Source organism: Taudactylus pleione, unplaced genomic scaffold (assembly GCF_031769625.1).
Source record: "Taudactylus pleione unplaced genomic scaffold, aTauple2 ptg000562l, whole genome shotgun sequence".
NCBI classification, from domain to species: Eukaryota; Metazoa; Chordata; class Amphibia; order Anura; family Myobatrachidae; genus Taudactylus; species Taudactylus pleione.
In genome coordinates, this window is record NW_028284964.1 from 2,949,928 (window position 1) to 2,968,349 (window position 18,422).

At 46.6% G+C, this 18,422-nt stretch overlaps 1 protein-coding gene across 1 annotated transcript in view; it reads right to left on the minus strand.

Annotated features, from left to right (window-relative positions):
- Positions 1-880: 880 nt before the first annotated feature.
- Positions 881-18,422, minus strand: part of MBD2 (methyl-CpG binding domain protein 2) — a 60,766-nt gene continuing 43,224 nt past the window's right edge. Inside the window, exons 5-7 of the mRNA XM_088453002.1 lie at positions 14,514-14,691; positions 3,611-3,735; positions 881-1,353 (exon numbers count right to left, since the gene is read on the minus strand). Coding sequence (XP_088309128.1) covers positions 3,618-3,735; positions 14,514-14,691 — 296 coding nt within the window. The 3' untranslated portion in view covers positions 881-1,353; positions 3,611-3,617. The remainder of the gene's footprint in view (positions 1,354-3,610; positions 3,736-14,513; positions 14,692-18,422) is intronic.

Consider the following 18,422-nt stretch of genomic DNA (forward strand, 5'->3'; position numbering starts at 1 on the left):
ATTTAGGTAAGTACAACTAACCCTACCCTCCCCCCCTATCCCTCCCTTAGGGGTGCCTTACCCTAACCTCCCGCCCTAGTGCCTATCCCTAACCCCCCCTTTCCCGCAGCCTAAACCTAAGTCTCTCGAGGGGGTGCCTAACCTCCCCCCGGGGGTGCCTAACCCCCCCTTCCCCTAGCCTAACCCTCCCGGGGGGGGTTCCTGACCTTAAGACCCCCCCGGGAGCCCCTAACCTAACCCCCCCGCGTCAGGATTTCGATGCCTGTCATTAGTACCCTGCCGGGATTTCGACCGTCGGCTTCCTGTCTGCATCCGTTTTACCTGCTTATTGAAATCAATCTCTCGCACTATGTCTGGCCAAATCCGGCCTCTCTTTTAAAGACAAGGAGGGGGTGTGGTTTGCCTGTCAATTTAGGAGGGCGTGGATTCATCTGGCGTATTTAAGGCCTCTGCAGGCCACGTGTCAGTATGACCGATGCTAGTTAGTGGCCGGGGACTAGGGAGTAGGTCTTTGTTGGTAAGTGACAGGGCTTTAAACGTACTTCTCTGTAAAAGACATTATATTGTGGTTATCCTGGAAACAATAAAACAGTGGTGGAGAAGACCAGAATCAGTGTGCGTGCTTCTACTATAATGGTGCCCATACACGGTGCGATTTTTTTTTTACACAATTTGGCCGTTTTCGATCGATCGTAACGTCCAATCGTGTAAAAAGTGGCGATTATGATGCCGATGCGCGTCCTCGGCGTCGTAGATCAACTGAACCTGCAGTAAGGCTACTTTACCACAAGATATATACACACATACACAATAGTGCAACTGTCGACACTCACGTACAGGTACTCGTAAATATAAAAAGGATCAGACACACAGAATCAGATCTTTGTATATAAAGGTCTTTATGTATTTTTTTCTTTCAATTTAAATATAAGATGGCATTAAATGTACATAAGTCTCTCAGCTGAGGTATAAAAAGGGATTTAAATAAACTGAAATAACTATATAAACGTCAATCAGAAATTCAAGAGGCATTGGTTTATTACACCGATATTAATAATAAAAATATGTGCTCAGAACGCCAGCTGACCGTTACCGGATATTTAAAACAGAAGTCCAATTATTAATAATAATAACAATAATAATAATATTGCTTTACATTTAAAAAAGTCAGACAAAATAAAGACTGTTTTCCTTTCCATAATAATATAGATCTGTACATCAAAAAATATAATTCTAGGAAGGCATCGGATTGTCGCTATAGGAAAAAAATGTGCAGAAGTCTTCATTGTAAGGTATAAGACAGAGGAATTGTGGTTAATTGTTGTTTGTTTGTTTTTTAAATGGACATTGTACCTAGGAGAGAGAACAAAGAGAGGATTATAACATGACATTCTCTGGTTCGCTGAAAACAAAAGAACAACGTAGGATTTACATGTACAGTACAAGTATTGGACATCATTTATTAGACTTGGATTTAACGGACAGGTCTTTGATACATACTGTGGCGCATAGCGCTTCACCCCAAGTAGTATGATAGTGTTTACAGCCATACAAAAATTAAGCTGCCCTCTTTCCCAGACCCCATTAGGATCTTGTGAACACTAATGAAAAGTGAATTTTAAGATTTGGGTGAAGCTCTTCATTAATAACGAGAACACTATATTGGTGTAATATGTTCAGGGGTCGTACCCTTCATCACTATAAATAGAGGGCCTATTTCATTACGGATGGCAACTGCAACAGCGCACGCAGATCGGTCGATGGTGCGCTCTGCGCATACGTATGCATCGCAGTGCGCATGCGTGAATTAGCATTGCGACCGCTCTGCATTCAGGCACGCAGAAGAAAAGTCGGAGAAACGCAGGCGTGCCAGTCCGTTTGAACGCCGTTGCATGGGCGTGCGTATATTAGACGCGGCGTGTGACGAGGTTAGCGATTTCTGAGACAGGTCAGACCTGCTGTAATTGTGCATGAGGGGAATCAGTACGATATACCGCCGGCCGCATGGTTCAAATCCCGACAGCGGAAACCCGGGAAGGGGTGAAGATCCCGAAACTAAAAAAGGTAAGCACAACTAACCCTATTTTCCTCCCTAACCCTCCTTTAGGGGTGCCTAAGCCTAAACCCCCCTCTAAGTGCCTAACCCTAAACCCCCCTCTAAGTGCCTAACCCTAACCTCCCCAAGTGCCTAACCCTAAACCCCCCTCTAAGTGCCTAACCCTAACCTCCCCAAGTGCCTAACCCTAACCTCCCCAACTGCCTAACCCTAAACCCCCCTCTAAGTGCCTAACCCTAACCTCCCCTCTAAGTGCCTAACCCTAACCTCCCCAAGTGCCTAACCCTAACCTCCCCAAGTGCCTAACCCTAACCTCCCCAAGTGCCTAACCCTAAACCCCCCTCTAAGTGCCTAACCCTAACCTCCCCTCTAAGTGCCTAACCCTAAACTCCCCTCTAAGTGCCTAACCCTAAACTCCCCTCTAAGTGCCTAACCCTAAACTCCCCTCTAAGTGCCTAACCCTAACCTCCCCTCTAAGTGCCTAACCCTAACCTCCCCTCTAAGTGCCTAACCCTAACCTCCCCTCTAAGTGCCTAACCCTAAACTCCCCTCTAAGTGCCTAACCCTAAACTCCCCTCTAAGTGCCTAACCCTAAACTCCCCTCTAAGTGCCTAACCCTAAACTCCCCTCTAAGTGCCTAACCCTAAACTCCCCTCTAAGTGCCTAACCCTAAACTCCCCTCTAAGTGTCTAACCCTAAACCCCCCCTAAGTGCCTAACCCTACCCCCCCTTTCCCGTAGCCCAAACCTAAGACTCCCGGGGGGTTGCCTAACCCTAACTTCCCCCCGGGGGTGCCTAACCCTAACCCCCCCCTACCCCTAGCCTAACCCTATCCCTCCCGGTAGCCCCTAACCTAACCCCCCCCCCTGCGGCTGTCCACGCCCGGCTTACCTTCAAACAGTATGCCGGGTGTCGGGCTCCCGGTGTAGGTCTACTGACAGGCATCGGGATATTGACGTCTGTCATTAGTAGCTTGCCGGGATTAGACAGTCGGGAAGCCGGCGGTCGGCATTGCGACAGTTTTACTTCCTGACTGCATCCGGGCCGATGTTACCGATGTATACGAAGGACTGCAAGGTATTACAGATATGAGATAGCAGTAGTGGGCGTCTCTACGCTGGCTGTGTGACGGCTTTGCGATTGCAGACATTAGCATATTTTCACAGCAGACCTGCGTGCATAATCTCAGCCGCCATTGCAATAGCCATCCATAATGAATTAGACCCAGAGTTTGTAAATGCATTAAGGTGACACTGTGTGAATATCAAAACATGATTGGCTTCTGTGTGCAGTAATACTGTAGCTAGGAACGTAGCTTTACACCTGAAGCATTGCAATGAAAGGGGGGCATATACATTTATTATGTTTGCATGCAGGTTCAATACCGGATGCTTTTGCACACAGCCAAAAACTACTGGAAAAGCTTCATTCTTACACTGCACTAATAAGTACCATCGTAACGGCAAGAGAGCGGCGAATGTCCAAAGCGCGTGCATGCATCTGCTTAGACTGTATAGTAAGGAGGACAGGACTGTATACAGGGAACATGCTCACCCGAGATTTATGTCCCGATAGCTATTTCTGTGTTATTAGCGGATTCGGCAGCGCGCGCCAGGATATCGGCCATTAGAGCCTCTTCAAGTTTTTTTCGAACATGATGTACTCGGTCTTCTTGTCTTCTACAAAAATAAGACACGGCTTATAAGAGAAGCTCCTCAGGACCGAGTGAGCCGACTTACATGACTTTTAGAACATATTTATCGACCTGAAATGAGACACAGACAAGCACAGTGGGTTCTTTTCCCTATGGAGGAGCATTTGATTTGTGTCATCCCATCTGTTTGTACAAGAAATTTTATCTCTGGTGTTTCCAAGTAGGAGGGGATAGACCCAGCATTGAGAGGAGATTAGCATGCTCACAGCAGCACACTGTATTTCAGGAAACGTGTGTGGAAGACAGTAACGGGTGCACTTTATAATTGATAGTGAGGACAGGGCTGAATGTGACCCGGGCAGCAACACACAGTTGTGACAATGTTGTGATATCACAGCGTTCATTTAAAGTGCCGCTTACTTCAGAAAGTTAGCAGGTTAATACATCTCTCAGCTGTTTGAGAGTGATTGCACATTCATAACCAAATAAACTGTATGTGATCAGATCTCCATCCCTTAGCACTTATAGCAAGTTCACCTAGCAGTCAGTGCTAGGTGATTGCTCTGTGATACTACACTGTGTTCACCACATGAACTTTTAAGGAGACACTGGATTCTAACTTTTTGGCTTGTTTCTTCTGACTCCTACTTCTGTCTACCTCTTGGCTGAACTACTGTGTACTGACCAGGCTTACTACCTGACCATGCTTTGCTTAAATCTTTACCTGCTATATACCCCCTGCTGTGATATATATTGGCATCGGCTGTGCTGCAGGGCCGATGCGATATGACTGTGAACAACATTCGTTCACAGAAATGTTGTCAGTGCACACCTGCCGGTGCACTATGCCATCGTCGGCCGATTGAACGACATATCGCATAGTGTGTACCCAGCATAAGATACAGTAGATAGAGCATAGTCCCCCAATAGCACAAGTAGTGATGTGATGCTCTTATCAAACGGATATAGCACAGATGGTGCAATGGTTAGCATTACTGCCTCACAGCACTGAGGTCATGGGTTTGATTCACACTATGACCATAGCTGTGTGGAGTTTGTATATTCTCCCTGTGCTTGCGTGGGTTTCCTCCGGGTGCTCCCACACTCCAAAAATATACTGATAGGTTAATTGGCACCAAAACAAAATTTAACCCTAGTGTGTACGTGTGTGAGCATGTGGTAGGGAACATAGGGCCGCTCGTAAGCGGCCGCTCGTTCGCTCCGAGCGATGTTTGCCCAACTGCGCATGCGTACGGATCGTTATACGTATGCGCAAACCAGTCAGTGCGGTCGAAATTCATGTGCTCGCAAAATAGCGAATGCCTGATAATTTGAGTGACAGAATGAGGCGTATGTGGGTGGTAACGGGGGAAGGTGCTTGAAAACGGGGAGTGGAGATCCGAACGCAGGTGTGCTTAAAGGTCAAAACGGGCGTTTTATGGGTGTGCATAATTAATACAGCAGCGTCACTGACCACGTCACTGGGTTATTTTATAGCCAGAACTGCTCGCAAAATTGTGGTAGCAAAAACCAACCACAAGAATAGCGAGCAGCTCATACGCTGGTCGATGTACTCGATTAATCTAATAAATAGCGGACATGACGTAGGATGCGAGCGGCCAGGGGGCGTATGTTCCCAAAAAACGACCGCAAGTTTTGTTCGCTCGTTCAGACCTAGAGGCGTGAACAGACCGCAAAGAGCGAACGGTTCATTTGAATAGCCACCCCTATTTTCTGGACGAGCGAGCGCTAATTGCGTCCGGCTCTGAATCAGGCCCATAGAGTGTAAGCTCCACTGGGGCATGGACTGATGTGAATGGGCAAATATTCTCTAGCGCTGCGGAATATGTGTGCGCTATATAAATAATAGAAGACGTCATTACATTAAAACACTCCAGTTATTTCATATTTATAATCCTGCTAAGTGACAAATAGCCTCTGAGATAGAAAGTTATATATTTAAATATATATTTAATAATGTCCTACTATAGAAAAAAATTTGAATAATTCTTCACTTTTTACAGAGATAAATATTTGCATTAGAGTAAGTTGTTTGTAAAATAAGCAACTACTGTAATTACAAGAGGCATATTCACTAAGCTAGGGATGGCCATCAACCATCATTGATGCTATATCATTGATGGTTTATGGTCAATGTCGAATACTTTCACCATCGATGGCAGAGGACCAATGGTTCACTGCCATCAATGGATGAGTGGGAGACGATATTTCTTTTTCTGGACGGTATGGAGCATAGCCCCGCCCCTGGTGAAGGCTAAGCCCCTCCCTGTTTTTGATTGGCCTGTGGCCCGCTGTCCCCACCGCAGCTGGGGCCATCGAAAGGTGCAAACCATCGATGGTTTACCATAAATGGTTTGTGTGCCATCAATGGTAACCACCAATGGACCCATCGATGGACACCCGTCCGAAGGCCAAACCCTACACTAAGGAGCTCATTCAGGCCCAATCGCTATGCAGCGGCCGCTCGCTTGCAAAAGGGGCAGTGTATGCAAATCAAGCGATCGCACTTTGCGGTGTAAGGACGTCCTTTATGTCCTAGAGAGTGACGGCAGTGTGCGTACGCAGGGCTATAAAACCTCCCACCTGTCACTCGCTGCACACGTCATCTCCAGGAAGTGTGTATTTAATCGGGAACATCGAGGGCCATCGGAGCTGCTCGCAGCGCTTGCGATAAACCCTACCCTCCCGCAAGCACTGTGAGCAGTTCAGGCTACAAAACAACCAAGTGACATGTTCAATGACGCTACTTTGCTAATTATGCACACCCATTAAACTCCGTTCTGACAGACACGCCTGCATTCGCACATCCACTCCCCCATTCACAAGCACCTTCCCCTGTTACCACCCACAAACGGCGCTGTCACTCAAAGTGGCGGCCAGTCTGTGTGCAACGAGCGCTGGATTCCCAGTCGCTAAGACTGGCTTGTGCACGCACATTGCGAACAATATGCATGCGCAGATGTGCGGTTATCGGCAATAGCGAGCGGCCGCTGCTTAGCGATCGGGTCTGAAAGAGCTCCGAAGCCTTGGAGAGAGATGAAATGGAGAAAGATAAGTACCAACCAATCAGCACCTAACTGTCATGTTAGAGGCTGTGTTTGAAAAATGACAGTTAGGAGCTGATTGGTTGATACTTTATTTCCGTCCAGAACCTTGATCTATAACACAGTGGTCCAGACAAGACATTTCACAGCCCGCAGAGACAGAGAGATCAGTCACTCAGAGATGCTGCTGTGACTTTGGGGACAAGGCTGGATTCTTGGCAGCACAACATCACAGCATCTTCACGCGGGATTGGCAGCGCTGCCCATTCCGCGCACACCACACTAATGAGCGCAGACGTTTACGTAAACCGCTGCGCTTACACTGTCCTGGGCGAATCAGGGGTAACCGTAATACAGGAGCAAAGTACCACAATAAATATATTCCGTAGTGTGCATTTGCAGGAATACTGAGACTACAACTACGTGCAGTGTTGCACCTCGCCTATAGGGGCTGATTCTGAGGCGAGGTGGAAACGTGGACAGCGCTCTCCGATTTCAGCAAACAAATTCCTGCGCAGTTTAAGTTGCAGCGCCAGTACACTGTGAGTGGTGTTTCGCTGCGTCTGCGATGCGAATGAGATGCACAACTTAAAGAAAAAGATGCTACGCTGCACCTCTCGGAGCGTCTTGGCGCCTGCCACTGAATGGCGTATTGAGGCTAGGAGTATGAGGACACATCGGTAGTAGGCGGGCAGCCGCGGCGAGACGGAGAAGCCGGACACAACTGTGTCTGACTGAGGATCAGATCCATAACGCACTGACGGGATTGCCAGCGCAATATTTACATGAAAACATTTCAACAAACAAGTAGATTGGACTTATGCTGGGCATACACGGCAAAATAAAATGTCTGTCAGACCGACAGACATTTTATCTGGCCGGCTGCCAGCCGCAGATGTCCGCGGCATACACTGTGAGAGAAATCTCACAGTGTATAGCCCGACATCTGCGCTCCGCCCCGGGGGAGGAGACATTTCCCTGTTCCTTCCGTAGGAAAGAACACAGGAAATGTCTGTCTGTCGGCCGCGCTGGGCATACACTGCCCGATGCGGCCGACAGTTACCGGGTAAATATCGCATCGGACGGGCATGCTGGACAATCCAGCATGCCCGACCGAGCAATATTTAACCCTCAGTCACCCCCCCCACGCTACAATTATCGCGGCGATCCGCCGATATCGGGCGGATCGTCCCGATAATTGCAGCGTGTATGGCCAGCATAAGTAACTAAGTATCAAACATTTGAGGCACAAAAGTTCTTTAAGGTATTTGTATAGGTGAACTGAAGAGGAATGTGAGTATTTACTAACTAGTATAAGGATCTGTGCTGTAATAGAACCATGGCTCTGCTGTAACAGATGATATAATAACGGATGGGACCATTCTGATGCCTTACTCTAGCTCCCAAAAAGGTTGTCCGTAAAGAATTTGGGGAACATGTATCAAACCTTAAAGAGAGATAAAGTGGAGACGTTGCCCATAGCAACCAACCCGCTTCTGACTGTCATTCTGTAAGCTGTGCTAGATACATGATAAACATAAACGCTGATAGACAGCTAAAGACCAATTCTCCCCCTTTATATCTCTCTCTAAGGTTTGATACATCTCCCACTAAGGGCCCTGATTCAGAGAGATATGCCATAACGATAATTACGCCGTGGAGCGATTATTGATAAACCGCGCATGTGTCATGGTACATTAATGTAGTCGCTCGCAGCGTGATTGACAGTCAGGGAGCGTTTGTGGGAGGTAATAAGGAGGGGTGGCAAAAAACGCAGGCGCGTCACGACCATTCTCACACTCTGTTATCCCATACGCTATAAAAATATATCCGCCGTCTCAGTTCTTGCGGCCGCTCCGAGTAGCCGTAAGGTTACGGAGAACTGCGATGATCGAATGATCTGCGGCCTATGCTGCGTCATAGTACGCAGAAGCTCGGAAGAGCAGAACCGCGGGTGGGCGTCTCAGTACATTCCGCTGCGCCTGCGACATTTGCAAATTTTTGCACAGTAGCTGCATACGGGATTGCAGCTGCGATGGCTTTAGCGTTCAACTCTGAATCAGGCCCTAAGGGCTGAATTCAATTGGGCGCGAAAAGTCGAGCCGCGATGCTTTTGCCGCCTTCGCGTGTTTTTAGACGCTACTTTTTCCCTGTGCGCTCCCGCTTATCTCCATATTCAATTCCAAGCGCGAAAACGGAAACACGCGAAATTGGCGAATAGCGTACCTGGGAAAAGTGCCCCAAGATTTTGGAGAAATCAGTCCGTACCCCAGGAAAAGCTGCAGTAACATTAGAAATCAATATAGAAGTGTCCTAATAGCCCTAATAATAGTGCTCTGTGTTCTTAGTGTGTCAGAATTGGCTGTTATATGCTTATAACGTGCTGAACAATTATAGAAAGAGATTTCTTTTGTGAAAAATTTAATTTGGGGTACATGAAAATGGGTACTAGCATATTTTGAAGTCTCTAAAGTGAAGTTTTAAAATACACCTGCTGCTGCCTCGTGCAATCCCAAAAACACCTGCCCCATCCATATAGCCCCCCAAAGTACCAGGCCCCCACTTTTTTGGGGTGAATTAAGTAATTTTTGTTACTTTTTTTTGCCCTATTAGTCATTAGGGTGGGGGGGAGGGTGTCCAAAGGGTTCTGAACCAACGCCCTGATTCAGAGGCGCTCGCTGTTTGTAAGTGCTCGCTCTGAATCAGGGCGGGTTTATTTTGTTTTTTTTCGGCCTCCAGGCCGCTCGCTATGCTGTGGGTGACCACCCACAGCTTTTGCGGGCAGCCTGGCGATGGTCGCGATTATCACGACCATCGGGCTTGCGAGGAGACCCTGTGGTTGGGCATCAGCACTCGCAAGCCCGAGTGGACTTCCTGCTCTAATAGAGCAGGAAGTCCACTACTGACATCACGAGTGATGTCAGTAGGGCCGCCCACAAACGCCAGGCATTCCTAAGGGAACATCTGCGTTTGTGCAGCCACCCCCTCTCCCCGCCTACAAAACGGGGCGAGCTGTCAATCAACATCGACAGCCGCCCTGTCTTGTAGCGAGGCCCGTTGCGACGGAGCTGCCGTTTCAGGACGGGTCTCGCGCATGCGCATGCTGGAGGCGGCGCATGCGCAGTGGGGGACCATCGACCCGCTTGCAAGCCTGAATTAGGCCCCAAGTTCCCACATTTGTAACCCAAAATTTGGATTTTACACTTCTTTCCTCCTGCCTTTTGTTGGCAAAAACTCCAGGGAATTGAATATGGAGATACTTTGAAAACCGGCAAAAAGTGCAAATCGGAGAGAACTTTTCTCCAAACGCCACTTTTCGCGGCTAATTGAATTCGTCCCTAAAGCTGGCCACACATCTAAAGATCATCTGTCCAACCGGCAAACTAGTTGATTGGTTGGAATGAAAATCTGGTAAGGTATGAAAGCAAATGACAATCAGCAATTTGCTCCCAAACGCCAGAAAACGGACAAAAACTGTTGTTGGAACAAATTGTTTAGATCAAACATTTAACAAACTTGTCTGACGACCATTTTCATCTGTTTTCTGTCATTTAGGAGCAAATTGCTGATCATCAGTTACTCCCATACGTTACCAGATTTTCATTCCAACCAATCAACTAGTTGGATGATTGGATGAAAGTTGGTCTAGTGTGTGGCCAGCTTTAAGCTGGCCACACACCTAAAGATCTGTCCAACCAGCCAACTAGTTGATTGGTTGGAATGAAAATCTGGTAATGTATGGGAGTAACTGATGATCAGCAATTTGCTCCCAAACGCCGGAAAATGGACAAAAACTGTTTGTTAAATGTTTGAGCTAAACAATTTGTTCAAACTTGTCTGATGGCCATTTTCATCTGTTTTCTGGCATTTAGGAGCAAATTGCTGATCATCAGTTACTCCCATACGTTACCAGATTTTCATTCCAACCAATCAACTAGTTGGCTGGTTGGACAGATAATCTTTAGATGTGTGGCCAGCTTTAGTCTGCAAAAAAAACCAAATCTTTGAGATTCATTTTTGGAAAGCAAGATTTGGGCGCTGCCATGATGATTGGGCTTTGGCCAATATGAAAGTTGATTTTTTGTTTTTTTCTGGAATTTTATTGCACAGGATAATGTTATTTCTTTAATGCGCAGGAATGAGACGGGATCGCCAAATGATATACACGTATAGTAGAAATAAGAATGTGGTTAAACAGTGTAATTATTTATTTTAAAAAAATATGGAGGTAATTTATATTTTATGTGCAAATCATGGTTCACATTCGGGCTCGAGTTTGGCAGAATCCTTTCCAGCCTGGATATAAATGAGCTGCTGTAACCTATTCCAGGCGTGACAAACATTACACGCTTACAGAGGCGTCCTCATATACTACTGCTGCAGTCGCGCCAAACAGCCCTTCCCAGTGCGCCAGGTCCTGTCTGTCGCAATTGGATGCGACTAATCACTTCACGAGACTGCACCGATTCATTTTATATGCGACACTGTATATCTGTGTGCGAATGAGTCTGATTCTATATACGAAGTGCTACGATGAAGCGATCGCTGCTTTCTTCCACGCCAAGGTCCGATGTGCTTGATACACAGATTCAGTCGCACACAGATATACAAGTGTCGCATATCAGATTAATCAGTGCAATCTCGTGGAGCGAACGCATTTTTGGGTAGACGCGGAGACAGGTATTTGGCATAAGCTTAGTCGCACAGGACCTGGTGGCTCATTTACGCCAGGCGTCTCGCACTGCATAGCGTACTGCGGCTAGGTGTGTGAGGTCACATCTGTATGTTCGAGTTCCGAGTACGACGCACACTTGGGCTTCAAGAATGGGCGCATTTATTAAATGAAAAACAATAAATACATTCTGTAAACTCCCCAACCACTTACCAATCAAACACATTGTAGTTTGTTCTTAGTTTTTGTTACCCAGGTGTTTATTACAATATCAGACTATGATATTATTTCACGCACGTGTAAAATCTGCTCTTACAGCAAATTTCCAATGCCGTATAAAACGCGGTGCTCTTTTTGGAAGAGAACTTTTGGCTGACACAGAAAATATATATTTACTTTAACAGAATCTCTTTATTTAGATGACACATGGGAGATTTTTACCTTCAACCCAAAAGCATTTTTACAGCCTCTTTATTGTCCTCTCAGCTCATCGGACATAAAACTTTTTCAATTCCACCGGTGTTTATATGTAATACAGCCGGATTCCTTGTCTTCAAGCGGTATAAATCTGCCAACCGTTGTATACAGGAGCCACTGACGGAACCACTGCGCCAATGCCCCCGAGATTCCCTACACAAATCTCTGGCTACAGGAGACTGATCACTAACATAACAGTTTGTACAGAGGAACAGCACGCAGACATAAAAGACATCTGCTTCTAAAGGAGATTATACAAAGCTGTATATGCGTACAAAAACAACTACCAAGAGTAAAGATGGGTTCTATGTTTTATACGGAGATCTCGGGCCTTTATGGAAAGACGCTGGTGCGGCAGAAACAGTCGTCATTACAAAACAAGTGAAGGAGCAAAGTGGAACCTGTCAGCCGCCTTGCCAGCCTTGCCAGCATCTCTCCCCAAAGGTGAGCTGGTTCGGCCATGTGGCTCATCCACAACTGGGTGATTATGGCGCTCACAGCTGAACAGTAGGGTCATGGCGTGCGTAGGTTAGCAGGGAGGGAAGAGCTGAGAAACATTAAGAATAAGGCTGACCCGTGTGTTGCGTGGTAGCAGAGGACACAGCATGTAAGGAAAGAAGCTTATTTCCTAAATAATAAGGACCCACTGTCATTGCAGCAATTCATCTACCCAATACAGAGGAGGGGAACAAACCAGATGTACCAATCCCTACAACCCAATACCATCCACCCACCTCCAACGTCCGACTGCAGTGCTCGGTCACACGGTACTATAGACACATCTGACCAGCAACTCGTGAAGCAGAAACGCCTTTCCGAGAAACTCTCAAGCCGCACATCCAATAGGCGACTAGGGATAGACAGTACGATTACAACATCGTAATCGCACCGTCGTTCCCCATCCCCTGCAGTGCCTACGCTGAACGATCAGTCGCTCAGTGTAGGCACCCTCCCTCATCGCCGAACATAGTCAATCTGTCGTTATCGGCAGATTGACCGGCATGTTCGGGCTATGATCGATGTCGGAAACGGCCAGCGGGAGCGCGCATCTCTGGTCGTTTCCGACATTACGGTGCACGATTAATGAGCACATTAATATCGCCTAGTGGATGTGTGCCTAAATTCCGCTAAGAACAGATACAGTAGACGATTATTATAGTACAGTTTTGCAGTGATGTACAGATGTATCCTCATACGCCTAACTTCAATACGCCACGCACGAGTGACCAGCGCCAAGTGCTGTAGCGTCTTTTACACTCAAAACCTCTTCAGGAGACTGCACCGATTCTCTTGAAATGCGACACTTGAACGTCTGCGTGCGACTGAGTCTGAATCTGTGCAATGGAACTTGGCGTGGTGACAAAAAGCCACGGTGGCTGCTCCATAACATATATACAGCTTTAGTCTCGCACACAGATATACAAGTGTTGCATACGTACTTAGACCATGCAGCCTCACAAAGCAGTTCTCTCACATCGCGTTGCGAATAAGACGCACGTTTTAGTGACAAGGACATGATAAAGACGCTTAGAGGGCTCCGAGTCACGCAGGAAAAGGCTGTTTGGCGCGACTGCGGCAATAGTGTATGGGGACACATCTGCAGTTTACATGTAAAAGAAACAAAGAGCAATGTTTTAGCAACTGGACTATATAAGATCCACAATTACATTGCGGTTTAGCTGCATCGTGAACTACTCAAAGATGCCCTCTAGTGGTGTAACTGCAGTAGACATGGACATATTTTGCTCACTATGGCAATAATATTTGATTTATTTAGAGCTTTTCGTGTAGTAAGATACAAAGCACTTTACATTTGCAAAACATGGTAATAAAATAGACACAGAAGTGGTACGGAAACAGGAGGATGTTGAGGGTTGGGCAGCCAAATTGGGTGCACTCAAGTAATGGCTAAAGTGCATAGGGAATAAATTATTTATGGATTGGAGGAGATAAGGATATAGATGGGACGGATAGCCTGCACATGTAATGTTCAATAGGCTTGCTATATAGATAGGCTAACCATAACTACTTAATTCTATGATAGGGCCTGTGCACAGCTACCCTATATATAATAAAAGCTTATAGCAGACACTAAAAAGGTTCATTATATTGCAAGGTGCAGAGGAGAAGACTGTCTGGGTTAGTCATTATAGTTGGAATAGTTGCTTTAAGGTTAAAATATAGAAGAGAATATTGGTTTTTAACTTAATTTTTGTTGCAGTTTTCTCCATTTCCATCTTGAGGGTGCTTATTTGTAATCTTTACTGTTCAGAACAAATAATTTTTGGGGGTGACCTGAAAGCCACTTATTAATTATTACAGATGACTTGGGACCCGTGGCGCTGAACTAGAGATAAAAGGGAGGTTACTTATTATTATACGTCTTATAGAATTGTACTACTTTCAGGACAATGAACTGACCTCCCTGTTGGAATAACCTATTCAATTGGGAGACTTGTGATTAGTTTCCGCTAGCAGTCCCAGAAGCCTCACTGACCTCCTTGGGTACGCATCAGCGGATATTTAAGCCTCTCCACCCCTGCATGGGACAAAGTGGGTACATACACCTCAGGAAGCGCAGTCACTCACCGGATGTCCTCATCTGTGACGATAAAAGCTTTGCAGAGCGGTTGTGAGGTGTTCAGCCAAACGGACGGGTTTTTCTCCACCGCTGCAGACAGCTGGCCTGTGATTGGTGCAGAACTAGTGTGCAGCGCGCTGGCAATGGCGGAAAGAAGAGTGTTCTCGCTATAGCCTGGACCAACACCTACAAGGGGGAAAAAAAAAAAAAAAAACATATTTACTACTCGGCTCTGCAACTGCGCAGAACAGAATAAAAAGCGCAGAGTGTAAGAAAGTGTCGAAAGTGATGGAAAAGTCACAATATTGAACATTGCGGCTGTGTGATTGACTGTTCCTATCTGCTGCATATCCCAGTATGGACTGACAGCACGGGTGAGCTAGACGCCGGCCGCCGCTGCACAATGAACCAGCGCGGCTCCCCATTACCAACATTGTATTCAGCGGGGCCGTATATTGGAGGTCACAATCTTGTGTGCGAGACCGGATCCCCCTCCTCTTCCATTTCTGATGCTGAACTACATCTATAGATTCTGCTGATTTTAGACCAACCAGAGTGGAGCTGCTTAAACTGTGGTTAACATTGGAGTATGTAAGTAAACAGCTATAAAGGAAGATTTTTTTATTTATTTACCACCTATATATATTTTTGTGTGGTTGTTATGTTCTAAGCACCTTACAAATATTTCCACATTATTGAACAAGCCTACATTAGGCCAGGAGGAGCGCCAGCTGTGGGTCAGGAGGATCCCAGAACCTATTTATTGGGACACAGTTACAGTAGCCGCAATCGGAAATACCGATGGACGGGATGCTGGCTATACTGACAGCAGCAACCCGATGGTTCAAATCCCAACAGGGGAACGGTTAGTAATGTTCCCCCGTCCAATTTACCCCGTAAACCTCCTTTCCTGTACCCTAATACTAACCCTTCCTACACTGCATCCTAACTCTCCCGGTAAGTGCCTAAACCTAACCCTCCCCCCATAGTGCCTAACCCTCCCCCTTAGTGCCTAACCCTAAACCCCCCCCCCGTGGTGCCTGAACCTAACCCCCTGCCCGGAGCCTAACCCTAACCTCCCCCCGGGGAGCCTACACCAAGTCTCCCCCCCACCCCCTGCGGCTGATACTCACCTTTCCGCGGTGTCCTTATGATTGGAACGCCGTCTGTCGGGATCCCGCGTCGGGAACCCAAGTTATGTCGGGATTTTGCAAGCCTCCGATGCTGGAGGCTGGCAAAATGTATCCCGCTGGTCAGGATCCTCACCGCATCCCAGTTAGCCAGATATGCCAAACGTTATACAAAGAGAGTCCTTTTTGGGGTGGTCCCAGCTGAACAAGGGTGAGCACCACTGGAAAATACCACTCGGATCCTCACCCTTTTATTTATCGTGTATTTCCTGGCCCCTAGTGGGGTGAATTGGATATAGAATACTGTAGGCTATCAAAATGCAAAACAAGAATAAAACAAAAAAAACAAAAAAAACAACTAAAGATACATTTGCATTAAATGTCTGTTTTAATAGCATACACTGGTCACTTCCTTCACGGAACATGTCATCCAAAACAAATGGTTTCATTACAGCAAAATAGTCATTAGAATTGTGTCGTTACGTAACATTACTAATTAAAATAAATAAATAATGGAGTTATGCTGGGTACACACTGGCAGATATATTGGGCTATCAACTGATCGGCCAATATATTGTGTGCCCGTCAGCCAGTGTGTACCAGCGATATGTCTGTGAATGGCGTTGTACACAGACATATCGCGTCGGCTCTGCTGCACAGCCGATGGCAGCTATATCTGCTCATCGTGCTGTGTGTACGGGCGATCGGCCGACCGCCCGTACACTTGCAGCGGAGGCCGCGGCCAGATGCTGGTTGTTCAGTGTGTATGAACAACCATCATCTGCAGATATATCCGTCATGGTGCATACACACGGTCAGATTTTCTGTCAGATCTGAACGATAACGATTTTAAAAATCGTTCATATCTGAAAGAAAATCTGACTTGTGAGCCAGCAACGATGAACGATGCGCGTTCCCGATTGTCAGATAACGATATCTGACATCTGATGTGTTTGCAGTCAGATTTGGACGATTCCATTCATTTTAATACTGTCTGAAATCGTTCAAATCGATCAAATCGTTGGGAAAATCGTTCAATCGTTCATCTGATCGTTCAATCGTTCATCTGACATATCTGACCGTGTGTATGCAACATTAGGTGTGTGCCCAGCTTTAGATAGCAAATATACAGCATATCTGGATTTAGGACCAGGAATTCAGGACCAGTGGTGACTTATAATTAGCTGACAAGAGCAGATTCCTAGTGAGGTATATTTTATGTGTTGATAAAGTCTAATTTATATATATTTATATCTATTTCACCATTCACAACATAAAATGTATATTTTGCTATTAAAATCTATTTTAGTTTTTGATCCTTATTAAAAAATCTTCCCTGTCAATAGTAACTCAGCAGCAGCCAACCCGACCATCTCATCCTGCTATTATAAGAACAACATGAATGTCAAACCAAACGTCTCAAATAGGAGTGCATCCATGTTTTACTTATCAAGAGGAAATACAGAAGACATTGGGATTCATTCAGAGGCGGTCGGAGGATGCAAGCGGTCACTCAGAAACTGGGCGGCCACTTGCATCCTGACCGCCCGCCTCTGTTGCGGTCGTTAGGCTGTGGGTTAACACCCACAGCTCTAAAGACCGCTTGGGTGATGGTCGCGATGGTCAGAGACCATTGCGACCATCGGGGCTTACGAAGAGACCCTAGGGTAGGGTCTCCCTTGTCGTAAGCCCCGGAGAGCTTCTGGCTCTGTCTGAGCCGGAAGCTCTCCACTGACATCACTAGTGATGTCAGTGGGGCCTCCGTTTGGGCTGTCACCCCCCCCGGCCCGCCTTCCAAACGGGGCGAGCTGTCAATCAACATCGACAGCTCGCCCCCATTGGAAAGAGACCCGCTACGACCAGCGCTGTCGGTCGTAGCGGGTCTCACGCATGCGCACGAGGGAGCCGGCTCCCTTGTGCGCATGCGCACTGGCAAAACATCGCCGCCTCTGAATAAGCTCCATTGTTCTGGTAATAATGACCTGCAATGGCACGTTATGTAAGAGATCTTATACTCAGGGCTGGCTCAACTATTAGGCAGCTGCCTAGGACGCCGGGATCTGGGGGGGCATCACTCCCTGGGGAGTTGGGAGGTGTGTTTTTGTAGTGCTAAAGTGTGTGTGTGTGTCAGGGGGGTGATTGTACGGCAGTAGGTTGAAGTTTTACATATGGTGCCGAGAAGCTTTGCACCTCCCTGGTTATACTCTGATTCTCCAGTTCGGTAGCTCTCATGTTTCCTCCAGTGAAATGAACAGTAAGATCTGCTAAGCCATTTCTCAATATAATAAGCAAGTAAGTGTGTGTGTGTTCTTTTGTCCTTTACTCACGGCCAGAGTTTTGTATCTTTTTCCACAAAATTGGCATGGTGGTACAGTTTGACCAAGATTAGGTTTTTGCCTAGGTTTGAACTTCTTAAGGGCCACACATTGTCACACACTACCATAAAACTGGGACACTCTTAAATTACAAAGGTTCTGGGGCTGGCTTCATGCACACACTGTCACACAGTGTCTGGCAGGCTCATGAGCAGCTCAGTACTCAATACATTCAGACTGTGGCAGACATCATAATCAATCCACAATCTTCGATCTTGGCAAAGCTTAGCATACGGAGACCACAAACAAAAGGGGAGATTGATCGCAGCCACACAGTGCCACTGCAGGCAGTCCTCCTTTTGCCCAAGAAGTCCCGGCATTCCCGCCCTGATGACTGCCCTGCTAGACATGGTCTTCAATGTTGGTCTGCAGAGTGATTTCAGGGGGCGATTCAGCTGCGGACGCAGTGGCA